This window comes from Pagrus pagrus (assembly GCF_965226575.1).
Source record: "Pagrus pagrus genome assembly, chromosome: 5".
NCBI lineage: Eukaryota > Metazoa > Chordata > Actinopteri > Spariformes > Sparidae > Pagrus > Pagrus pagrus.
The window spans coordinates 32,663,775-32,689,802 of NC_140189.1; the positions used below are offsets into that span (position 1 = coordinate 32,663,775).

Here is a 26,028-nt window from a genome sequence, read left to right on the forward strand (position 1 = left end):
CATCACATTTATCTCCATCTCTGTTGCACATTTCATTGAATCAACATTCTTGTGTTTGTTGGGATGTTTACCGACAGGTCATGGATTAAATTAAGGCCCCAGAAGTGCAATGCATGCAGAATATTTTGGGGATGTTGGTTCATGATCACCTCAGGTACTGATGGTGTCTGTGGACTCACTGAGAGCAGCCACAAGCATGAGCTCTCACTCTGACCCTGTTTCCAAGTATGAAAACGGCCAGAGCTAAGACTCTTGAGCAAGTCTTAACTATCAAATGGAAACTTCTGTGCATTTATTACATATTCTGATCGTTTAAAACAGCATGTCGTCAGACGTACACTTACCTAACCCAACAACAAGACAAAGTGCTGTACACAAGACGTAAAAAAGCATCAAAACAGCGTCCTCTGAAGAGTCAGATGTCAGTTGTCTCCAGATGTTTGATTGGTTGTTCTCTGATCTGTGCAACTTGTGTGACTGAGTCTTTAATTTTTAGAAAAATGCTTAGACAACATGAACCAGATCTGTCAACAGGCATTTTTAATATAAAACCAGATCATGTGCTGACAAATATTCAAAGAGCTTCTGGACCTTCATCTGGTTTTAGTCCAGTGGTAAATCTCCACACCCACTCCTCTTTCCTGGTGGTTGAAAGTCATGATATAATTGTAGAGTGAAAATAATTAACCAGTTTGACAATTAATCTGCAACTATTCTGTTTGAATTTGAATTCAGGACACTTCGTTTTCACACAGTGTTTTCAAATGTTTTATAGACCAAGTGATTAATCTGGAAAATAATCAGCCAGCTGATTGATAACTGTGGATGCAGACATGACAGGGTTGTCGTACATTTACCAGTAAAAATTATTAACAACCATGCAAGAGATTCTCTGTTGTTCTGCATGAACGCCAGTGAGATCTGTTTTAAACATTATGGTGGAACAGGCGAGATGAATCACCGTAATACAGGCTGTGACATCCAGATCTGTTTGTTTGGAGTTCTGGACATATTTCATATTTTAATTATGGTATATCTGTAAAAAATACTTTTTAAAAAACTCATTTGCTTTTGAAATTAATTCATCATGAATGGCTGGAAGGCCGTGTGTCATGTCATTTACCTTACGACCATTCATTGGAAAAATCAGATAATTTAAGAACTGATTAGTATCGGTATCGATAAAATAGCAACAAAAAGCATCTGTATGGTATCATTCAAAAGTTTGATGTCGCCCTAACCCAAACTGAGGGTGTGTGAAAAAGGAAATCGTGAAGGAATACATTTATTTTCACACACTATTGTCAGATATTCTATAGACCAAGTGATTAATCTGGAAAATAATCAGCCAATTAACTATCAGCACTGTGGTTTGGGAAAATAAATTAAAACTCAGAATTTTTATATTTACAATATTCATGAGGTAATAATATAAACTTCATATATAAATAATATGTTCTCAGAGGAAAATAAGGTCCCAGAACACTGTTTGAAGCTAGAAAGGTGGCAGGGTCCGCCACAAATAAACAAAGTAAAACAGTATAAATTGTGTTGTCCTTCAAGGTCAGTTTGTTTATTCTGTCATGAAAACAAAGAGAGTTTATTTATTTAGTTTGTTTCATTAAAAAAAAAAAATCCTAAAATGTATCCCCAAAACCATATAGTGCACTTTTAATTTAAAACAAGAAAAAATAAAGTTCATAACAAACTGTGGCGCCCTTATACAGCATGTCATATTTTATATGGTTCCTACTGAATAAGAAGTCACTCATATTTCCTTTATCAGTCATTCTTTGTTTTTATACTGAACTTGTTATAGTTCATACTTTATATAAATGTGTTGTTGTTGTTGTGGAGGCAATTCTTCTGTTTGTTGAACAAATAGAAAAATGAACTATAAATACATCCCATGAAATAGACGAGTCTTCCCTTTTTTTTTTTACACTCCGGAGTGATTCCTCCTGTTCATACACCATCTGTGCGCGGCTGCCCAGCGCTCATGCCTGCTGTGGTGTCGGACTCCGGGAGGATGGACGGTGTGTCGTTGGGGTGAGTTGGCTCCGCGTTAGGGATTAATTTGTAAGACTGTGATTCCTGCTGCTTCTACATCTGTTGAATAACATTTAACCTCACATGGTCCACCGGCCATGAATCCAACACGGACGGTCCCGAAAGCTCCCTGCTAGCACACGAACTCAAGCTAGCCTTGTTGACTAGTTAGCCTCGGTAAGTTAGCTAGCATCGTCTGCTGCCCAGCTGATGCAGTTGAGTTGCTAACCAAACTCCCAAGTTTAACGTGTTGACATGCGGAAACTGTGGTCAAGTCGTTGCTTGTAGACAGTGGACCAAGCGCAGACTGTCGTGGGTTTTATCACGCGGTGATTTATGGCAGGTAACGGTTGCTATTCTAAGCTTATGTTAGCATTGAAGTTAAATGATTAGCAATGCTAACAGCTAGCCAGCTTGCCAACTTGACGCGCAACAAACTCAAAACAAACATTTTCGACTGAAATCTCAATGAAATGTGGAGCAGAAGGGACGAGCTCTGTGTACACGGCCACAGTCGTGAGTGAACATGAGTATTAGTTAACGGATGTGTGTCGTTGTGTCCTGAAATAACAGTAATCCTGAGACTGCATCATCATGTCTTCATTGTGTTTGAGTTGTCTGTGCACAAAACACATTATTAGAGTCCAGATAAGAAACATCCCTGTACACACAGTCATCTGTTTCTGACTAACAGTCTGAAACATTGCCAATCAAGTAAATATTCAGTCAGTTTCGGGTGGTGTCACATCTTTTGTTTACCTCCTGCCACCTGCTCTGAGGTAAGTGCAGGTCACCTGTGGTTATTGTTTGCAAGTGAAACTGAATTGACCAAATACCTTTAAAAAACCTTTGACTGAATTCACAAGCTGTTAAAGGTTTTGTTTTCATGTGGATTCTCATGACTTGGACAAAACTGAACGCTTTCTTCTGTGTGGTCAGTCTGGATTATGAAACACTGGGTAACAGGAAATATTTTTGTTTTTCCTCTTTGTTTACCTGTCTGAGGAAGGAGATAAGACTTGTCATAATTAGTGTTTTTCTTGTGGTTATAACCTCCATGGAAATCTTAACTAATACTAAACGTTTCCCATTCATTACATATTTTCCGATATAGCTTATTTCACGCTGCCATGAAGATCATAGCTGTCCACACATCACTGGTTGACATCTTTCTTCTTCACGGTCAACACAACTACTGTAGTTTATTTTTGCTCAGTCCCACAAACATCCTGTTGCTGATCACTGATGAACCACATGTGCAGTAACCTGTGGCTGAAAGTCGGGGGCTGCCCGATATGACTTCTCAGGGCCGAACTTCAAACAACCACAAGTACAATTTACTCAAGAACAATCTAAAGCTACTTTACTTGAGTATTTCCATTTTCTGCTACTTTATACTTCATCTCCACTACATTTATTTGTTACTAGATTCAGATTATTCAGTGTTTATAGGCTGTTAATTGTGACGTGTTGCCAATCAGATGGTGTTGTAGGCGGGACATTGTGTGAGAGGAAGCTGCGTCAGAGCCTGATTTTTAAATCAGTTTATTTTATCAGCAATCTGACAGAAAAATCACAGATATGATAGTCGCAAATGCTGAACATCAGCCACCTGTACCGAAAATAGTCCCTAACAAGCACACTCATGAGTAACTCTGCTATAAATTACAGTTCGCAGTCGCTTAACTACATTTATCCTTTAATAAATCATATATTTGATACTAGATTTAGATTATTTAACAAGTAACAAATGTGTGAACGAGAGGGTTGGGAAGCCAGAAAGTAGTAAGAGAGGGACGGACTTTTGGTTTTGGTCTTTTCACTGTACCTGTTGACCATCAGAAGAATAAATCAGCTTTAAGTCCTCATCACTTAAGAGTACGATTGAAGGATGTGGGTGAAGGAATACTGTCGAGCCATTACGTTGAAGACAACAGAGATCAAATAGAAATGCTCGAATGGTTATTAAGTGCAATTAGAGCGTCAGGAAATTGGCATCCATTAGTTTAATGCAGTTCGTATACAAGTGTCTTTTAAACATTTAAAAGGTATTTTATTTGCTACACAGAGTTTATAGCTGTTGCTAATTTTCAATTCTCATATAACTCAAGTATAGGCAGCAAAATAATCAGCAGCAATTTTGACAATCCACAAATTGTTTAAGTAATATTTAAGGAAAGATGCACTAAATGTCCTCTGAAATATGAATATTTGCTGGTTTTCTTTGTCTCGTATGAAGGCAAACTAAATATCATTGCATGTTATTTAATAACACAAGGCGGCACAGAAACATCACCTCGGGTTCTGGGAATTAATTGATGAATCCAGAAAATAATCATCAGATTAATGGATAATAAAAATAATTGTTAGTTGCTGTCCTAGAATTGAGCCATGCAACTCGATGCAGATGTGACGCCCTTACGCCATGTATATAATCTTGTACGTGATTGCAATTAATTTAAAAAATGTATAAAAATGCACAGTCTGCAACGGCATCTGAGTTCCATGGCAACCAAAGCAGATTACCGTGAAGAAGCGAGGATTATTGAACGAGGATGGGTCAGTGGCGTCATACAAGTATTCAGAAATAGCTGGTGCTGGCAAACAGTGAGGCATGCTCGGAGACGGGCCTCATGTCTGCCCACTGGGGACTCACCAAAACAGACAGACTGGACTTTTACTGAAGAGCCTTTTCTGTGGTGCAGCACAATATTGACGACACAAGTATCAGTTTTATTCATTTTATCACTGTTATCCAGTATTGCGTCCCCGCCTCATCCTCTTCTCATAACCCAAGAGATGACTGAGCTAACTGTTGGGTCATCGTCTATCTCCAATCATCCAGACACTGCCTCTCATGTCTTACCAGTCTGGTGGCCACACCGGCCTCACCGCGTCCGAACTGTACCACGGATTCAGAGGAGGACACGGTGAATGGAGGGATGCACACCTTCAACCAGACGCACATGAGGAAGGCTTTCCAGCTGATGAACGACCTCAGGAGGTGCGATGCTGACACTTATTGTTTTCACTTAAAAGCAGGAGAACGACACGTGAAACGTACTAAAGCTCAGAGGTTGATGATCGTATGTAACACCGTGGTAGACTGACGGATTTATTTACTATTAATTCATGTAAACATACGTCTACGAATCACAAATCCAGCATACATTTAAACTGTCAAGGATAAAAACACACTAAAGCTAAAAGCTTGTTATCTCCCAATGCATTAAATCCAGATATTACAAAAGTAAAATCTTGGCAATTAACACCTTAATTGGCACATTTGCTGGCAGCCGATCCGTCCATACTTGGCTCTAAAGATGCCCCCTCCTCCTGGCTCCTGTATGCATATTTATTTTTACACATCATCTATCACACTTAAACAAATAGGAGAAAAGTTATCACCTTTCTCTCACTCTCTGTTGTTCCTCACTTCAGTAAAAAGATGCTGTGTGACGTCCAGCTGGTGGCAGGCAGCGTCGAAGTGCCAGCTCACAGGGTGGTCCTGGCGTCCTGTAGCCCTTACTTCTGTGCCATGTTCACAGGTACACACACACACACACACACACACACACACACACACACACACACACACACACACACACACATACACTGTTGGTTGCTTGGCATCATATTTAGATGTGTGTGTGTGCTTAAATGTGTGTGTTTGTAGGTGATATGAGCGAGAGCAAGGCCCATCAGGTGGAGATCAGAGAGGTGGACGGACAGACTCTGAGAAAACTGGTGGACTACATCTACACAGCTGAGATCGAGGTCACGGAGGACAACGTACAGGTGAGAGCGGCGAGTGTGTTGGACCGTTCGTTCATGCAAAATCAACTAAAATCCATGAATTCTGCAGAACCTTGAAATTTTGTCTAGTCACTGCAGCTTTCCTGCAAATTTGACCAGTCATTGTAACCGAAGATGCAGACATGACACAGATGTCTCACCAACAAAAATTACAGCTTAAACTCCACGCAAGGGAATTCCCTGATTGTCTGTATCAATAAAAAGTATTCGTATCGTATCAGTAAAAAGGTTTGGTGCAGCCCATCACTAGGGACAGACTTTGGGTGTGTGATAATAGTGTAGGAATAAGAAGTTTCTTTTTTTGCAATGTTCACTTGCTCCCTCATTTTCTTTGCCTAAAATATGCTTATAAACAAAACACTGCGTTTTTGTTTTCAGAAAAGCTGCTGTGAAATCATTTTAGGCTGCAGCAATCCCCAAAAAAGCCTGTGATATCCTGGAGGGACTGGTTAGAGAGTGTTTATGAACATGGAGAGCGAGGACAAAGGGAGTGAAAAAGTGTTTTCCTGTTTTTACTCGATGTTTTCTTTTTCTTTTTTCTTCTGTTATGGCGGGTTTTACCTTGTTTCCAACTCCAGTTTCTCTTTGAAAACATCAAGTGTTCGTTTGAGTTCGTTTTGTGTCCTTTTAGACCTCTCGGCTCTTCCTCTCCTCTGTCGGAGAAGTAAACGTGTAGCTGCCCGGGGACCAGCTCGGTTCATTTTTGTCACAGTTTTTCACAGTTTAGATAATTAAATCAGCGTACTGCTGCTGCTCTCAGTAAAAATAGCTGAGCTCACAGCTTTTGCCAAACAGTGCTAAAACTTCCTTGTTGTAGAGAAGGAAGCTTTTCTTATGACGCTGACTGTGATTAATTGATTTGATTCGATTTGATTCAACTTTATTGTCATTGCAGGACGAAATGCACTTCAGCATCTTACCAAAAGTGCAAAAAGCAGCAAAGTCAAAAGTAATGTATGTAAAGATATATAAAAATACAACAATGTATAAATAAAGTGTAAAAAAGTTTATGTCTGAGATAAGATGAGGGGAAAAAAGCCTGGTTGATAAAACTGATTTTAAAAATGTACTTCCATAAATGACCTGATCGCTTTGACTCTTTGATTTAAATTTCAGCGTGTCCAAAATGAACCTGCTCAAGAACAGATGATTAATTACAAGAGATGTAAGAGCTGGTAAAGGTTGTGAGTGTGAAAACACTGACTGGGTTGAGGCCTTGTTCATCTCGGTGGCATTAACTCTTGGTCGCTGCATGGCTCTGGCGCTGGGTTGAATAAATGCGGCGGGATAAAGCTGCAGGCAGGATACTTCCTCTGATTATTAGCGCAGGAAGTGAGCATGGAGGGAGGCAGGAAATCCTCCCACTGTTAGCAGCGTGCCTGTCTGATTGGCTCACTCTGGATTGTGTAACGTGTGTGTGTGTTTTTTAACGATTGACTCCTGTTCAGTAAAAAGTTTGCCTGAACAGTATATGTGTGGTTTGTGCTGCCCTCAGTCCCGTATGTGTGTTCGGGTGTCACATCTGCCGTGAGCAGCGTTTCAGTGGACCTGATGTTCCCTTTTAGAAGACACAAGGCTTCAGGGCAGCTGTGCTCAGAAAACAGGGGAGACTGTGACAATACACACTCATCCTGTGTGTGTGTGTGTGTGTGTGTGTGTGTGTGTGTGTGTGTGTGTGTGTGTGTGTGTGTGTGTGTGTGTGTGTGTGTGTGTGTGTGTGTGTGTGTGTGTGTGTGTGTGTGTGAGGCAGACAGACTGTGTCACTGACCTAGTTAAATGGACTACAAGGAGTTCTTAACTGGTTATGAAACAGCCTCAATTTAATACTGATGCCTCTATGTGACCTACATAAGCAAACAAGACCATAAGTGAGAAGACGGGCGGTTTCTGCTTGGTTGTTATAGTAACCTTAACGTCAGTCACCAAGTCAGATAAAATTAAAACTGTCTTTTATGGTGGAGAGCTGAGGATGACTCATGGAGCTACACAGCTGGAGGAAAGAAGCTGCTCTCTGGTCTGGTCGTATTGTACAGCACTAAAACTAAGTTTACTTTATTTCATCGTCAGCATATTATAGTTATTACATAGATTTGTAACTTTGTCCTCATACATCTTGCGAATAGCTGTGGTTAATAAAGCAAGAGAAGCCAGCTTAAAGATTGTCCTGCAAAAAAGTAAACTGTGGCTCAACTTTTGCTGCTTCACAACGTGACGTCCTCCACGAGTCGAACACATGCAGGCGCCCATCCTCGGTCTGTTACTACTTAATGTGAACGCTGTGCTGTGTTTCTGTTGTTTACTCTTTGATTGTAGCGTCCAAACATAAAATGATTACTGTCATAATAACTTGGCAGAGTTGTAAAATCTAGACTGTATTATAAACTACTGTCCATTGGTTTTATATCCGATCAGACCTCAAACTCTGTGATCTGTTACTCAAATCCGCCTCCCTGGATTGTGTTTCATTGACAGCTCCTTGACTTGCTTTAAAGCAGAGCTGGATTATGGCTGTAAGGCTGAGCAGCAGTGACAGAATCAGATATCTCAGTGCTTTTAACAAAATGCCTTGAAAGATAAACGTAGAAGTAATGCGTCAGTATTTTCTCAGGATAATGAGAATATTTAATCATATCAAAGTCTCAAAATGATTATTTTCTCTTGTGCTTGCTGACACATAACATTGAAGTCGGTGTGGGGTTGTTGTTGTGCATGTCAGTGTATCTGTGATTCAAAGTCTGTTCATTTAAAAAATGTAAAGGCAAGATGGAGGAGTTAAGAAGATGCAGCGGTGGAGCTACTTTAAATCTAAGAATACACCCCCCCAAAAAACCCACAATGACCTACATTGCTCTGTAAATGCAGATGATGGTGGTTTTGCAGTCTTGTAAATGAACAAAGCTGCATGTAAATTGCAACAAATCTGCTTGTTCAGCCAATACACAGTGCACGGATTAAAGCCGAATCCAGGGCTTTGTTTCCCAGTGCAGACAAACATCGATTTCATTTAAAATATTCTGCTGGCCTTATAGACGAATTGAGCTTGTTGGCGAGCTTGTTGACTGTTTCGCTGGTTGATTGAGTGCATGGTTCATTAATTAACAAACCAACTGACCTACGCAAAACTGTTGAAGTCACGAGTTTTTCACACGCTGACGTCAAGCTACCACATGTTCCTAAATCTATAGCACTGGATGGTAAATAACAGCGCTCTACCATGTTATTTTAAAACATGTTTGGCATGTTAAGATGGTTAGCTCCTTCCACCTATCAAATCCAGTTTAAATTGACCTTGTGTGTCATCGTTGTAGGTTCTGCTGCCAGCCGCCAGTCTCCTGCAGCTGATGGATGTTCGTCAGGTTTGTTGTGAGTTCCTGCAGTCTCAGCTCCACCCCACCAACTGTCTGGGCATCAGAGCCTTCGCTGACCTGCACACATGCACACAGCTTCTCAACCAGGCCCACGCATACGCTGGTAAGCTTCTCCATATTCACACCACAGATCGTGACTCATCTTTGCCAAAGTGTGTGTGCGTGGGGTGTGGTAGGACGATGGTACTTTTATGTAACCGTCAGTTTGACCAGCCCTGAAAAAAATGCTAAACTTTTGTGGAAAAATGAAACACGTCCAGATGTCCTACTGTGACAGTGTGATGGTGTAAATGGTGTCAGATGTTGGAAAGGACATCAGGACATATGTGACTCAGTGTCTCTGTGTCGCAGAGCTTATTAGATGAAATATTTAGTTGTTGCTGTGTGTAACCCGACATGTTTGTGTCTCTCAGAGCAGCATTTCTGTGAGGTGGTGCAGGGAGAGGAGTTTCTGGGCCTTTCTCTGCAGCAGGTGTGCAGCCTCATCTCCAGTGACAAACTCACCGTCTCCACAGAGGAGAAGGTCAGACAGCACAACAAACACACACACACACACACACACACACACACACACACACACACACACACACACACACATACACACAAAATATAGTCCTTTAATAAAAGCAGTAGTTGTCTGTCTTTGTTGGTGAAAAGATATACGCAAGGTTTTGTGGGTTTTTGAGGAACACAAAATAAAACATAAGCACTACCAGGAAAGCAAAGAGATTAAGACATCTAGTGGGAGCTGAGAAGTATCTACAGCTGTATTAAAGACACGTATCCTCATCATACTCGCCGCGACTGATTAGCTCAGCTTGACATCAGACGTATTCCACTTGATGAAGTGTCTGTCTGCTTTAATCCAGTCAACAGGAAGAGTCTGAGGGAGCATCTGTGTGTCATCCTGCTGTCAGAGCAGCGACAGTCAAAGTGACTGCTGCTTCAGTCAGACAGAGACGCAGAGGGAGCTGTCATCACTGTGAATTCATATCTTCTGTACAAGCATCTGGGGAAACAATCGGTGACCTTGTAGCGGTAGAGTACTGAAAAGCTATACTTAAGTAAAAGTGTGATTACTCCCATTAAAATGACTACGTAAATGTGAAAATTAACATTAGAGAAACCTAATAAATTACTCAGTACAAGGTGCTTAATTAAATGCAATTATGAAAGTAACACTGATGTTGAAAGTGGCATTACATTAGGTTACCACCTTCTAAAGCAACACAATATAAAAGCCCCTAAACACTAATTACAAGATAAGTTGATTCCATTTTCATAATATCAAAGGTTACGGTTACAAATCTACATAGTTCAATAGCTAGCTACATGTTCATCTACAGTATGTGCAGCTTTCTTCAGTGTGTTCGCAGAGGTCAGAAGATGAGATTAAAAGCAGAGATCTGTGTTTTTCCTGAGGCACTTCATGTTACTGTTGTCTCGGATCGATTTTGGTACAAAAAGTGCAGCCAGATGTGGCCAGAGATTGTCGCTGAAAGCTTCCTCTTGTTCTGGCGTTTGCTCCGTCATCGTCACACTGTGGTGTTATTTCCTTCTTCACTCAGTGCTCGCCTGTAGTGCAGACCAGATGTAATGATAATGATATGAGGCATAATGAAAAGTATATCACTACCTCAAAAACATACTTGATTGTGAGTAGAAATAGTTTTTTTTTAAAAGGAGAATGAAAAGTACTCGTTCCTTAAAAAATTGGGTTACGTCTTTTTTTTCACTTTTAAACAGTGAATAGCTCCTTATTTAATCAGCTGATGTAATTGTGATTAACGTTTATATTGGATGTTATGTAGCTGCTGCAACTGCTAATGACGGTGAAATTGTTGCCATTCAGCCGCTGGTTTATGCACACAGGTAATTTTCTTTTTTTGCCAAGCAAGCATATCATAGCTGACACAATATCCTGATATGTTCCCCTCTGGATTTAAACTGTGAGGCTGAAGTGACAGGTGATTTCAATAGGTCTGCAGTGTTTTGCGGACTCAGCATAAGGCTGAGCTATGGTTTAAATTGGGCAGTGATGGAAGAATTGGTATCAGCGCACACACAGAGGATCAGGACTGTGTTATTCTTGATCTAACTACATTATAAGTAAATCATGTTTTATTATTGTGTCATTGTGCTGCATTGTGTACACGTGTGTCTATTTTTTGGCCTGTCTCAATCTGCAGTGGAAGTAGCGTGTGTGTGTGTGTGTGTTGTTAGAGGTTTCAGGTTAAAATCCTGGAAGACTCGTCGAGTAACGGTCCTCTTTTCCCCCGGCTGCCGTCCTTGTTGTCCCTTTGTGCACAACAGGAGGGGCACTCGGTCCCTCGTTTGCCTGAGTGGAGCTGCTCCACAGGCCAACAGGAGACGATCAAGTGTGAATGTGTGTAAATCAAGGAATTTGAAGTAGCAGGTTTTAGACAGGAAAACATGCAGAACAAAGCTCTGCCCCTTTGTTACGCTTTACATCCTGCTGGGAGCAATCGATATTTCACTGTGAAAGAACCCAGTATCTGCTGCTCTCTACAACGCAATTCACACAATCAGTGACTTAAATCATCTTAATTGCAAGGCGTGTCAGATCTAGATCTGAGTCTCTCTCTTTGAACCGCTCCCACCTTGGAGTTTTTGGGGGTGGTGAGAGAGTGTGAAACGCATCTTTTACCAATATACAAATCATTTTTCACACTCGTACTGTGAATAGAGTCCTGGCAATTACAAGTAATTGCATTTTTAAGCCAAAACATGATGAATAAAATAATTCTATATAAGAAATCCGAATCCATTTTAGCAATTCACTCCTGGTCTGCATTTTTTTCGCAATTCCCTCTTTATCCTGTCATGTTTTCACTGCAGTCTAACTCTGCTCTCCATTTTTTAGGTGTTTGAGGCCATGATATCTTGGATCAAGCACGATAAGCCAGCTCGTCTGGAGTACATGCCCAAACTGATGGAGTATGTAAGACTTCCACTGCTCTCCAGAGATTACCTGGTGCAGGTAAAAGACATTATTCACTCTACTTTCTCTAAGTTTTCACTTTTTTTTTATATCCTGCATATCTGCAAATGTTACAAGTCAAGGAACAAGGTTGAGCCCTGAATGTTGTGAAGGTTATTAGTTACACTGATTGCAATCAAGATTGTCAGTGGTCCAGATCACATCTAGAAATGCTTTAGTTAGTGAAAACCTGAAGATGTTCAGTTTCTAGTCTTGGAAGAGAAAAACTCATCAAGATTTAACAGAAAGTCTGGTTTCATACCTGCTTCATCCTGGTTTGGAGTTCATCAATTTCCATTCATCAATTCAGTTTCACTTCAGTGCACCACAGTGCCTGAACTGAAACTAAAATATAGTGTAGTTTATATTTTTTTCTGTGAGATGGGCAGATTTGGGAATAATTACCCGTTACCTGAGCTCATTCTCTCTTATTCAAGCTCCCTGAGCCTGTCACTGTAAGAGCCATAATTCAAAATTCAAGAACTGAAGAGGGGAGCAACCGCTGTTAACGAGTAGGCTACAGCAACTATGTAGAGCTTATGGCAAAGAAACCTAACTGCCACAGGGGAAGACAAAAGTTCTGCGCTGCAGGTTAAACTTGATCAATATAAATAATATTAATATCTTGGCTAAAGATTATGGTAAAAAGGTAAATGGACTTGCATTTCTAGTGTTTTTCCAGTCTACTGACTGCTCAAAGCGCTGCATAACACTTCACCCATTATCACATTCATACACTGATGGCAGGGGCTGCCATGCAAGATGCCAAGAGCAATTTGGGGTTCAGTATCTCGCTCAAGGAAACTTCGACGTGCAGCCGGGGAATCGAACCAGCGACTTCCCATATACTGGATGACCCACTCTACGTCCTGGCCACAGCCACCATTTCATATCCACAAAAAACTATCCTCCTTTTATAGTCAGATACAGATTTTAAACAAATCTGGCCGCTAGTGAAGTTTTTTTGTTGGTGATTCTTTGTTTATGTTTCCTCATTTGTTGTACTATTTACTTTTTATTTATTTATTTATTTATTTATTTATTTATATTTACTATATTTTATCATTGTTTTTTTTTTTCTTTATCTTGTGAAGTACTGCGGCCTTTATGGTGAAAAACTGTCTCGTTCTCCTAACATTATTTTATTATTATTATAATTATTATTATTATTGATAATAATAATACTAATATTATTATTATTATTATTATTATTATTATTTATTAATTTTTATTTTTATTTTTTCTATTTTTTCTCCGTTACGTTGGGGGGTAAAAGCAGGCGTGAAGCTGTGTCGATAACACAACTGGAAAAAATAAAAAATCTCTACCCGCCATTCGGAGGAAACGGAAATACGACACTTCCGGGTGTTGGACCAATCACATCGCGATCTTTCCCATAGTAATCAGATAGCGTTAGCTCGTGGCGCGGGCTCGCGGCCACAGCTGCAGCTCACTTGTGATGTTTCATCACGCTACAAAATGGCGCACAGGTGTTTATACACTGCCGAAGACGTGAGACAGTTTCTGGACGCGAGCGACGATGACAGCAGCTTCTCTCAGGAGGAGGAGGAGGACAGTGAGGAGGACAGTGAGGAGGACACTGAGGAGGAGAGATGCCATTTTGAGCTCCGACTCAACTCCGATGAGGAAGTTTGTGATGAGTAAGTGAATTATTGTACCTCTGTCGACATCATAGCGCTTTAAAGAGTTTAACTCCAGTCTAAAAGCAGCTCGTGTGGAAGTAACGTGAGATAAAACTGCCTGAATCATGTCGGATTTGCTGCAGCTAGCGAAGTGAGCTAAAGTCAGCTGGTGTCAGTTTGTGTAGTTCAGCCTCTCAGTGTTTGCAGCTTTCTGTCACCTGTAGCGACAGTGACTCTGTGATGAGTTGTGTAACGTGTCCTCATCACATCAGGCTAATGCTGTGAGCTATAGGAAATATAGACTCACAGAAGCTGTGACAGTCTGTTGTAACGTACATGTTAAGTGTAAATGATTAAAATACCTGTCGGTGTGTTTCATGGCAGCTGTGATGTATAAACGCTAATGCAATAGATTCCTTTATTGTGTAAAGTGCATTCACACATGACAAAAGAAAAGTAAAGATGTTCAGCTGACTTACATGTTTAAAATGTATTTATTTGCCAGTTATGGAATGTAACTAAGTACATTTACTCAAGTAATGTATTCAAGTATAATTGACAGGTACTTGAGTATTTCAAATTTCTGCTGCTCTGTACTTCCTCACCACTACATTTTGAAGGCAAATATAATTTTTACTTAACTATGTTTACTTGATTACTGAAGTTATTGGTTACTTTGCAGATTATATGCTGTAACAAAACCAAAGTTATCAGCGATAAGACTTTTAAAAACACTATCAATAATCGGAAAAATGCTGAATATACAATATATATGTATAATTTATCTTTACTTCTACTTTTGGCACTTAAGTACATTTTATATCCGATACTTTAAACATGGGGCAGCATATCACCAGAGTAACCACGTACTGCTGCTAACTGTAGCTGCTGTTAGCTAGTTAGCGCTGTTAGCCGTGCAGCTAGCGGTCCACCCTGGGAGCTCTGAGCACCAGGGGGGTGTTGGTGTTTACATTGTTATCACAGGAGCTTTATCTCTACAACTTCTTTGTTAAATATTTATATAAAATTATTTTTTAAAAGTATGTATGTCATGTTGCTTTAAAAAGTAGTTGAACATATAATAAGGGGACCCAATTTTTTTTCCATTCATTATTTTACAGAAACGTGGAGAACATTTCACCTGCGAGGAAGAAAGCTCGGTGTCAGCCCAGCCAGCAGCAGCTGTCATGGAGGACAGAAAATGATGACGACGTTGCTCCAACACCATTAAAGTTTCTCCCTGCGAGGAAACCTGGAGTGAAGCTGAGCAGAGGGGACAACCGCACTCCTCTGGATTTCTTCAAGTTGTTCTTCTCTGATGACGCCGTGGAAACCCTCTGTCGTAACACCAACAAGCAAGCTGCCAGGAGCACCGCCAGAGGTGTGAAGGACGGTTGGACAGATGTTGGCGTTCCTGAATTTTACAGCTACATTGGACTGATATTCTACATGAGCATGGTCAAGCTGAAAAACATAGCGGACTTCTGGCGTGAAAACAGCATCTTTACCATCCCTTTCCCCTCACAGGTGATGTCAAGGGACAGATACCAGGCCTTATCCTGGAACGTACACATGAGTGACCCAGATGAGGACAGAATAAATGATACCAAGACGGGAACCTCAGAGCACGACAGACTTTTCAGGGTCAAACCTCTCATGGATAGTATTCAGAGAGCCTGTAAGTCATTCTATCATCCCAGCAGAAGTCTTGTGGTGGATGAACGTATGGTGCCTTGCGAAGGACATAGTAGGAGGAACCAGTCCATCAGGACCACACCAACTAAATGTTGTTTCAAGTTGTTTGTGCTCACAGACTCCAGTAATGGGTACACCGTAGACTTTTCTGTATACACTGGAAAAACCAACTTCCCCACAGGCCGCGGCCTCTCGTATGACTCTGTCATGTCACTGATTGACAGAAGGCATTTGGGGTCTGGGTATCATGTGTACATGGACAGTTTTTATACAAGCCCAAAGCTTTTCAAGGACTTGTTTACCTCCGAGTTTGGTGCTTGTGGAACATACAGAGATTCCAGGAGGGACTGTCCACACAGCGCTGTCAATGCACTGACGAAGAAGTCACCCAGAGGGACGTACCGCTGGATAAGGGACGGTCCTCTTCTCTTTGTGAAGTGGATGAGCTCACAAGTGGTGTCCGTCTGCTCCACCATCCACGCAGCCTACACTGAGGATGTAGAGCAGGGAAGCGTGAAACACAGACAGGGTGGTTGGGCCACAGAGTCCTTCCCATGCCCCTCACCGGTGAATGAATACCACAAGCTCACGGGAAGTTCAGAGTCGTCAGACCAGCTGATTCAGTATTACGCAACACAACACAAAATAACGAAGTGGTACAGGAAGCTCTTCCTTCACTTCTTGGACATCTCTGTGACGAACGCCTACATTCTCCACAAAGACCTCATGAAACAGGACAGCATGACCCAAAAGGCTTTCATGGAGGAGCTCGTTGCACAGCTGTGCGGCGTGACACAGAAGACCCCCGCAAAGAAAGCTAGTTGTGTTCATGTGCCAGTTCCTGGGGGTGAGGTTGCCAGTGGCGTCAGGATGAAGGCCAACGCTAGAAGCAAGACCTGTGTATATTGCAAGTCAAATAAGAAAAAGCGCTTTAAAACGCCTTGGAAGTGCAAAACATGCGATGTCTACCTCTGCATTCAACCAGACCGAAACTGTTTTGAAGCCTGGCATCCTGATGAGGACGATCCATCACAAGAAAGATAAGAAACTCTGTTCATCCCAAAGGAAACGCTCTCTTTTAAACTATTAAAATGCCAAAACTGTCACGGTGTTATCGTGTTTCAGAATCAAGCTCGAAAATTCTTGTGCCAGATGTTGCTCAAATTTTATATTATTCCAGTAATTTAATGCGACTACACTTTCTATTCAGCAAAATGTGATCCATTGTGTGTTTGGTTTTGAACACAGCATTTTCAATAAACTGTGAAAAGGCCTTTATTGTCTCCTCTTTTCTTACAATTCACTCTGACTTTCCAAAATTATGGGCATGGGGGCGCAATAAAAAACCAGACTGATGGGACATCAAATTTGGCAATGGGGAGGGGGCATTATTAATGGATTAATGGTGCATTGACACCTACTTTATCAATATTTACTGACTCTGGAAAAAAAAACTGTCACTCAAAAAATGTTTTATAATGTGTCGTTTTACATTTTCTCTGCAACTCTTAATGTTTGAAGTGGATTTAAACAAAAAAACTTCTCCCAGATATTTAGTGCTGGATTTGTGATTAGTATATGAATATGTAGCTCTGCGATCACTGTTTTATTGATTTTCCTGAAACGTGGTCCCTGTTTCAGATTGTGGAGGAAGAGGCTTTGATAAAGAACAACAACACCTGTAAGGATTTTCTCATAGAAGCAATGAAGTATCACCTGCTGCCAGCTGACCAGCGACACCTCATCAAGACGGACAGGACGCGACCACGAACTCCCATCAGCATCCCAAAAGTACAGACACACACAACTCGACATGACAGTCCTGAATACAGGCTTCATGTGTATTTACCTTGTACAAAGCAGCGATATATTGTAACTAAAGAAACTGACTGTGTGCAGGTGATGATTGTGGTCGGCGGTCAGGCTCCCAAGGCGATTCGCAGTGTGGAGTGTTACGACTTCCAGGACGATCGATGGTACCAAGTAGCCGACCTGCCTTCAAGACGCTGTCGGGCAGGTCAGCCTGTGTTTTGTCAGTGTTGTGTGTGTAAATTTGAACCTTTATCTCCAATCTGTGTAGTTTGGTCCAATGAGTCTACCATTTTTCTCCGGTCATACTAAGATCTTATGTTTGGCAGGTTAGTTGTTTAGTTGACGGGAAGAAAATTAGTTGCCAGCTATGTGGACAATATGTTAATAGTTTCAGTCATCGTTCAAACAAAAATGTCAAACCTTGTGTGTGTGTGTGTCCAGGTGTGGTTTCCATGGCAGGCCGTGTGTACGCAGTTGGAGGTTTCAACAGTTCGCTGCGGGAGCGAACTGTGGACGTGTACGACGGAGTGAGAGACCAGTGGAGTGCGGTGGCGAGCATGCAGGAGAGACGCAGCACGCTGGGAGCTGCAGTGCTGGCAGATTTACTGTATGCTGTCGGGGGATTTAACGGAAGTATAGGTACACACATACACACACAGGCTAACGGGCTGAGCAATTAGGTAGGGCTTCACGATACATTGTTTGAGCATCAACATAGCCAGCATATGGTTAAACATAAGGCTTGTCTCTAATTTGCTAATACTTCTTTTGTCTCTGTCTGTGTATCAGGTTTGTCGACAGTGGAAGCCTACAATTATAAAACCAACGAGTGGTTGTATGTAGCCTCTATGAACACACGGCGCAGCAGTGTGGGTGTCGGGGTGGTCGACGGTAAGACGGAAGTGTGTGTGTGTGTGTGTGTGTGTGTGTGTGTGTGTGTGTGACATCATAAGCCAAAATCCAAACGTCACCTGTTTTAATGACCGTGTGTGTCTACAGGTAAGTTGTATGCAGTGGGAGGCTACGATGGAGCATCTCGTCAGTGTCTCAGTACAGTGGAGGAGTACGACCCCGTCAGTGATCAGTGGTGCTATGTGGCTGACATGAGCACACGGCGCAGTGGAGCAGGTACAAACACACACACACAAACACTTCTACACTACTCTACATGGATAATACACACAAAGAGCTGCAGAACAATACAGAACTGTGGTTCTTTAGAAGAGATGAACACACAGTTACACATGACTAAGCCTTACACTGTACAAACTGTACAACAGTTAATGATTCAGTATTTGACCTATGGAGCAACAGCACCACCTGGTGGACTGTCTCTGCAATTGTACAAACAAAAACCCAAGAAAGAACAACTATTACTTTTATTATTCATTACAGTGAGACATGAACAGTATAAAGAATTAGTACCACACATTTTTTTTTTTCTCATGTCTAGGAGTGGGTGTGTTGGGCGGTCAGCTGTATGCAGCAGGCGGACATGACGGTCCTCTGGTGAGGAAAAGCGTTGAGGTGTACGATCCACAGTCCAACGCCTGGAGACTGGTCTGTGACATGAACATGTGCCGACGAAACGCAGGTCAGATCACACACAGACACACAGACACACACACACACACACACTGTCCATCAGCCAGGTTTTTGTACAACGGTCGACTGGTTACTGTAAATAATAGAAATGGCAACATTTGTGATTTTAAAGCATTCAGTTGTTTTATAAGACCACGCAGATCTGTCTACTTTGTTCTGATGAACACATAATGATGTTTTTTTATGCCTTCACATACCATAAAACTTACTGTAAACACATATATAAGGATTTGTCCGGGTTGTTGAATGTGTACAACTCTCTCCTCAAGGTGTCTGTGCCATTAACGGGCTGCTGTACGTGATCGGAGGAGACGACGGGTCCTGTAACCTCTCCTCTGTAGAGTTTTACAACCCAGCCACAGACAAGTGGAGCCTCATTCCCACAAACATGAGCAATGGACGCAGCTATGCTGGTAAATCTGGTGACAGAGCACAGACAACATTTCTGTGTCTTGCAGAGAAATACAGTTTACCTGTTCATGTAGCTGTTTCCCTCACTCAGTCTTTCATTTTCTCACTCCTACAGGAGTCGCAGTGATTGACAAGCCATTATGACCGTGGGCTTCCCACAGCATCAGCTCGGCAGCACATCTCACAGAGACTCACGCTGACGTCTGAAGCTCGACAGGCAAACTGAGAAGTAACGCCAACTGGACGGGACGCCCTCAGTCCTCAGCTGTCTTAATAATCAAGGAGGCAGCTTGAGGAGGTTTTTTGGCGCTGATTTCGTTGCTCTGTCCAAGTCATTTCCATTAGTGAGACCCTGACTTTTTAGGGATGCTGTTGCACTGGAAAAGAAACGATATCCACATGATAGTGGGCTTATAAGAACTTTGTCTTGGTGAGATGTTTTTTTCAAATGCCAAGCAGACAACCTGTGGCTGTATCAGCTCACATAAGACTCACTGAGACGCTGATGTTGGAAAGACTTTGGAAAGAACCCAACACAGACTGACTGAATGAAGCGGAGTGCGTTTGGCGTTCGGGTGATGGACTGTGTCAAACCTGCGCACGCCATGGGAGCCTTTTTTTTTTTTTTTTTAACTCTGAGACTTGCCACAATTCCCTAGACTATAAATTGGCTTATTTGCTCAGCTTGTTTTTAAGGAATGAGGCAGGTTGTAAGCTGGTCCAGAGAGCTGAGGCCTAACAGTGGTTGCAGAGTGTATCTGTTCTCCACCTGGAGACCTGGACCGAGAGAGGTGCGAGATAATTTAAAGAATGTACAAAACATCTTATATGCAATCAGCTATTTAATATTTTTGAGATTGTTTTTAAAGAGGTTAAAAAAACCACTGCTGTGACTTTATACCCCGGCTGGTCGATCCAAGTCGACGCAGCAGGACTTGACTCTGTCGTCGACACACTACTGATGCACTGATCACTTGCACTGACTGACACAGGCCGGCAGGCTCGCTGTTTGACTCGCCGATCGGCCGGCCCGGACGTCTGCCCGTCTCTCTGACTGATCAACTGTATCGCTGACCTGCTGTCAGACAGACGGACGGACGCTCAGCTCTGCGTCTCCGTTCCTGATCGTACTCGTTGGAGCATTTAAACGCGCCACTTGAAGGCCAATAAGTTCATCCTAAATTGTAAGGATAAAAAAAAGTGCCAGTTAGGATGATCAGAATAATGCTGGAGTCACGTGGTGTTTTTATCTCTTAGTGACAAACTGAAATGAGGAAATGTCTGTTTGAGTGTGTCAAAATGCACTGTAGAAATTCAACTGTAAACTTATAATGTAAAAGATGCAGGTTTAAGATTTTCTATTTATTGTTTTGGGACAATAATGATCACATAGCATTTATTCATATCAAAGTGAAGTTCTCATTTCATTTTGTCAGCCTAGTGTTCCTCATGTGCTCCACTCACATGATTCAGATGATGGTGGGTGTATTTTAGGTGTAGTTAATTTGTTGACTGACTGGTGCCATAGCTTTGAAGAAAAGAGATTAATAGAAGCTGTTTTAACGAAAGGTGTCCTCAGCCAACCTTTCACTTCTGCCTGCAATCTTCCAGAAATCACGGAGTTAACGATTGGCTGTCATGTTAAGATGGTATATAAAACACTTCAAAGACCATACTGCTGTTTCTGTATGTTTAGTCGATTTGTAAGTCATCTTTTCTACATGAGTCCCATCCATGTTACAAATCCTACATTGAGCTTGATTGATGCATTCTTTCGTGTCTTCCAGGAAGTTGGTTTCAGTTCTTATGACCACAGTATAAAATCTCAAGATACAGTAAGTGACCACTGTGAATACTCCAGTTTTTTTGAAGGAACCTCGGCGCTCATGTTGCTGCTTTAACAGACGGGACAGTTGAGACGGGATCTGTCGTTAAAGTTAGGTCAACAACATCAGGGTGAGCTCCAAATTCCCAGAGCAAAAACTCCAGATGCCACTTTAAGATGTACGCCATCAAACTTAACTTTTTTGTCCGCTGGTCAAATAGCCAGTGACTGCTCAAATGTTCCCAGCCACTGAATAGATTTCCATTGTTTTTCTGGTTGGTGAGTGAAGGAAAAAATCTAGAAAACCAAGATCCAAACAGCAAGTAAGCAGCTTCTTGTTACCTTCGCCAAGGAGGTTACGTTGTTTGGTTGGTTTTTCAGCAGGATACCTCAAAAACTACTAAACAGATTTCCACAAAACTTGGATGGTGGATGGGTCTCGGCCCAGAATAGACCCTATTAAATATTCGTGTGGATCAGGATTAAGAGACGGATTCAGGAATTGTTTTCTCTTTTTCGTTAACATTGCGAGACATATTAAACATATTAGAGAGGGTGTTTTTTGGCACTTCCATTAATTTCTCAGGGAATAATCTCGGGAAAAAATCAGGCGTATTGAGGTGGCAGGTATCTACTGAGTGAGTGAAATTTAATGCAGATCCAAATAAAAATCTGGATCTGGGGGATTTAAACTTGTTTTATTAGGATTAGGCTTGATTGAATAAGAGGGGACTGTCGGGCCTTGGCAGAGGTATGCGCTCTACAGAGTGCCATGCTGGTATTACACAATTTGGCAGCCACATTTCAAGTCTTTTTCTGTTACTTTAAACCAGTCCTGCATTGATTCATTCACCTTTTCTTACATAACAGACACTCAGTAGTTACTGTAGTAACTTATAATACGTTGCGATCGATGACGCTAAAGAATCAGCGTCATTTTGTGTCATCGCTGAAAATCACGCAGCGTGTTGGGAGTTGAAATGTGGAACCATGGACACTACTTTTTTCCATGTGGCGATTTTTTTTTTTTTAGGGCACTACGTTGTGCATAAATTGCACACTGACAATTTAACACTATAACAAAATGAGGGAACGTAAATAAATACACTTGGCAGTAAACAAAGGGGGAATTCAAGCAGAACTTTATCAACATCTGAACCTACCAGAGCAGGGTTCCCGACTGCGGCCATTTTTGGAGACGGTGCGACTAAATTATATATTCAGTAGCACCTGTGCGACTTCAGAATACAGCCCAGGGGATTTAATTTCTCTAAGTCATCGTTTATCATGTGAAACATCAAAACGTGGCCGCAAAGCAAACATAACAAAATTCTGCGATCAATCATCAGATCCACTTCCTCCTCATGTACGTGGTTTGTGACTCTTAAAACACTACTTTCCTTTGTAACCTTTTCTTTTAAAATAAAACGGATGTCCTTTCTGTGAATTGTATATTTATGAGCAAAGGAGTTTCCTGTCAGTACGGCTAAGACGGAAAAATATGAATGTGTTTCTTAAGCAGTGCTCCTAAAATCTTCAGTAGATGACCAGTGTTAAAGGTTTAAAAAGTTAGTCCCTGTATCGGAGGGAACACCTCTTTTCTAAACACTCTGTACTTACTTCACTGCAGTGCTGCTTTAAATAAAACCTACTCATCATGAAGCTGGAATCCAAGTCCAGTCAAATGAAGCAGTGGCTGCCTGGATCATAGAAAAATGCATTTTTCAGTCTAAAAACACTTTTTGTTCAGTGTTAATCATCAGTTTGTTATAACTATATGCAATTTGGTCTTTATGGGCTAAAACATCCAAAAAAAAAAAACCCACCAGTGTGGTTGAGGTTCAAAGTTCAATCTTGGCCTTGGAAGCAGAACTTTTACCTCAAGATCCCTTTAGTAGCTGTTCTGGAGCTGGTCAAGACTTTTCCTTCATGGTGACTTAAGAGTTGAACTCTAAACCTCAGCCGGTGAAGACCTCGGGTCAAAAGCTCCAGAAGATCTACTTAATGGACCTTGAACTCGGAGATGTGTTTTTGTCACGAGGTATGGTCCTTGAAGTTTTTCAGATGACTAATGTTCTTACTTCGCGCTGATGTTCTATTTTTAATATCATGAACTGTGGATGTTGTAAACTAAACAGTTGATATTGTGAGTTTAATAGTTGACGTGTTCGGAGGTCATGTGGTTATCGAAGGTGGAAGTTGAATCTTGTGCACTGTACTTACAGGTGATTTGTAAACCTTCAAACTTGAAATAATTACACATACTAAGCAGGCTTACTTTGCAAAAAAATAATCTCTAACCTGACTTGTGCTGCTTTGTCTGAAATTGTACAAATATGCATTTATGATGTTTTATATGAAATGAACTTCCGTTGTCTGTCACGCAGAAGTTGACTTTGTGTTCACAGGACAGAATAACATGAACACGGGGATTTTCCTTTCAGAGCACAGTGGAGTTGGATTTGGGTGATTTTGTGTCTCAGCTGAACTTCTTGTGTCGCCTTTAGGAAACTGATTTGATGGGACGCTGTTAACAAGTTAAGATGTTTGGAAAACATCGATAAACAATAGAGGAGTTTGATTAGACAAGAATAATATCCACCATTAAGTAAAGTACACCTGATTTGTCAAGTTAATGAAAAGCACAAAATACAATAAATGTATTCACACACTTTCCTTTTTGAGGGACTCAAGTATTTAATTTACTGCTACTAAATACTTTTAATTGTTTGCCTCTGCAATTTTGACCCCCAGGCAAAGATAGCCGTCATACTGACATATATTTAAACCTAGAGCGTGCTGGTACATGATACACCCCCGAAAACAGTTTGATTAAGCTATTAAACTTCTTTGCTTGTGAAGTCCATGGCACACTGATTAAACAAAACAGTTGACCAAGCTTCAAAATGACCTCTGAGTGAGAGTGAATAGGATATGTATGTTAATTTAGACACTGTACTATTGTGTTTAAAAGTGGCAAGACATCTTCAAATACACAAGAAATATTTAAAAAATCTGGGGCAAGGAGTGGCTATTAACCCTTCAAGTGACTGATGGTCACTTTGAGGGTTTTGGCAACAACTGAGTACCAATTAGACAAGCTTGATCAGGTCGAGGGCTGTACGATATTTTGCACCTGCAAAAAAATATTTTTCACACAGTTTCACCCCCTAAAAAAAATCTTGAAAAATGTTTTTTCGTTCGTTTTCACACATGAATAACCAAATTCTTATGAAGGTTTTTTTTGTTCAGTTCTACACCTGATAAAATATGAGGGTAAAGTTAGAATTTTCAGGAAAAAGTTTTTAAAAATGCCATTTTTTCCCTCAAATTTTTGACTTTCCCCACAAAAGATACTCCTCAAAATTCTGACTTTTTTTCCCTAAACCTTTTATGAAAATTCTTTTTTTTCCCCTCAAATTTTCTCTTAAAATTCTGACTTTTCCCCAAAAAAGTTTCTCCTCAAAATTCTGACATTTTCCCTCAAATTTTCTCTCAAAATTTTGACTTTCCCTCCCAAAAGTTTCTCCTCAAAATTTTGACTTTATTTGCCTAAACTTTTCTGAAAATTTTAACTTCTCCCTCAAATTTTTCTTAAAATGTTTTCATTTTTTTTGCCTTTTTTTTTAAAAGTTCTGACTTTTCCCCAAATAAGTTTCTCCTCAAAATTTTGACTTTTCCTCCCAAAAGTTTCTCCTCAGAATTTTGACTTTATCCCCTTTACTTTTTCAAACTTTTCTCTTAAAATTCTAACTTTTCATATTTTTTTTTTCTCAAAATTCTGACTTTTGTTTAAAAATAATTCTCAAATTTCTGACTTTTTTTGCCAGTTTATTTCCTCAAAATTCTAACTTTCCCCCCAAAAAAGATTCTCCTCAAAATTCAGACTTTTTCTGCCTAAACTTAAAATTTTCTCTTAAAAATTTTGACTGACTTTTTTTCTCTGAGCTTTTTGTCAAAAGTTTGAAACAAAACTCAAAATTTTCAGAAAAAGTTGAGAGGAAAAATGTCAGAATTTTTTGTGTGTGTTTCTGTTTGTGAGCAGGTTTGTTTTTTCTGAAAGGTAACTTTTTCTGAAAGGTAACTTTTTCTGAAAGGTAAATTTTTCTGAAAAGTAAATTTTTCTGAAAAGTAAATTTGTCTGAAAAGTAACTTTTCTGAAAGGAAACTTTTTCTGAAGTTTCAGAAAAAGTTTGAAACAAAAGTCAGAATTTTCAGAAAAAGTTGAGGGAAAAACGTTAAAAATTAGAAGGAAAAAAAGTTCACACATCATGGTAAGTCTTGGGTTCCCCTAGACCAGTGGTGTGACGGGGGGGGAAAGTCAGGATTTTCAGAAGAATTTGAAAAAAGTCAGAATTTGGGGGGAAACTTAGAATTTTCAGGAGAAACTTTTTGGTGGTAATAAAAGTTGGCAATTTAAGAGACCAAAGTTGAATATTAGTTTTTTCTGGAAAGTAACTTTTTTTGAAAAGTAACTTTTTTTGAAAAGTAACTTTTTTTGAAGAGTAACTTTTTCAGAAGAGTAACTTTTAAAAAAAGTTATTTTAGATCAAAGAAATTCAGGGAAATGCATCAGGTTGGACCTGCTGATTGGCTTGCTCAGCTTGATTGCTGACACAGGATTGGTCAGAGGGAGGAGAGGAGCCCTTTTTGAACCGCCAGCTGACTGCAATCTCCATCTCCACCAACCTTCCACTTCCAACATGGACCAGTCTGACTCTTTGTTTGTGATATATACTGAATAAACTGATTAAACCGATGTAGGAGTTGGGTAAGATTTTGTCTTTTGTGTATATTTCTGAT

General features: G+C 40.6%; 2 protein-coding genes across 4 annotated transcripts; both read left to right on the forward strand.

Moving 5' to 3' along the window:
- Window positions 1-1,964: 1,964 nt before the first annotated feature.
- klhl3 (kelch-like family member 3) lies at window positions 1,965-22,666 on the forward strand. 3 transcript variants are annotated; one of them, XM_084352439.1, is made up of 15 exons: window positions 1,965-2,049; window positions 4,895-5,053; window positions 5,491-5,597; window positions 5,726-5,847; window positions 9,174-9,336; window positions 9,647-9,756; window positions 12,118-12,234; window positions 17,214-17,363; window positions 17,472-17,589; window positions 17,826-18,023; window positions 18,174-18,275; window positions 18,384-18,512; window positions 18,838-18,978; window positions 19,259-19,402; window positions 19,516-22,666. In XM_084352439.1, the coding sequence occupies exons 1-15, from the start codon at window positions 2,000-2,002 to the stop codon at window positions 19,542-19,544; spliced, it is 1,839 nt and encodes a 612-aa protein (XP_084208565.1). In that variant the 5' UTR covers window positions 1,965-1,999; the 3' UTR covers window positions 19,545-22,666. The 3 variants fall into 3 exon arrangements, with proteins under 3 accessions (XP_084208565.1, XP_084208566.1, XP_084208567.1); XM_084352440.1 differs by having other exon boundaries at window positions 4,919-5,053; XM_084352441.1 differs by lacking the exon at window positions 1,965-2,049 and adding an exon at window positions 2,157-2,226.
- LOC311257008 (piggyBac transposable element-derived protein 4) lies at window positions 13,632-16,846 on the forward strand. The gene is made up of 2 exons (XM_084352442.1): window positions 13,632-13,895; window positions 14,999-16,846. Exons 1-2 carry the CDS (start codon window positions 13,714-13,716, stop codon window positions 16,614-16,616), a joined length of 1,800 nt encoding a protein of 599 aa, XP_084208568.1. The 5' UTR covers window positions 13,632-13,713; the 3' UTR covers window positions 16,617-16,846.
- Window positions 22,667-26,028: the final 3,362 nt, after the last annotated feature.

Coding starts and splice junctions, on each gene's coding strand:
- klhl3 (XM_084352439.1), top strand. CDS start 2,000: ATGCCTGCTGTGGTGTCGGACTCCGGGAGGATGGACGGTGTGTCGTTG. Junction 2,050..4,894: donor ATGGACGGTGTGTCGTTGGG/GTGAGTTGGCTC, acceptor CCAATCATCCAG/ACACTGCCTCTCATGTCTTA. Junction 17,590..17,825: donor TTCAAGACGCTGTCGGGCAG/GTCAGCCTGTGT, acceptor GTGTGTGTCCAG/GTGTGGTTTCCATGGCAGGC.
- LOC311257008 (XM_084352442.1), top strand. CDS start 13,714: ATGGCGCACAGGTGTTTATACACTGCCGAAGACGTGAGACAGTTTCTG. Junction 13,896..14,998: donor GATGAGGAAGTTTGTGATGA/GTAAGTGAATTA, acceptor ATTATTTTACAG/AAACGTGGAGAACATTTCAC.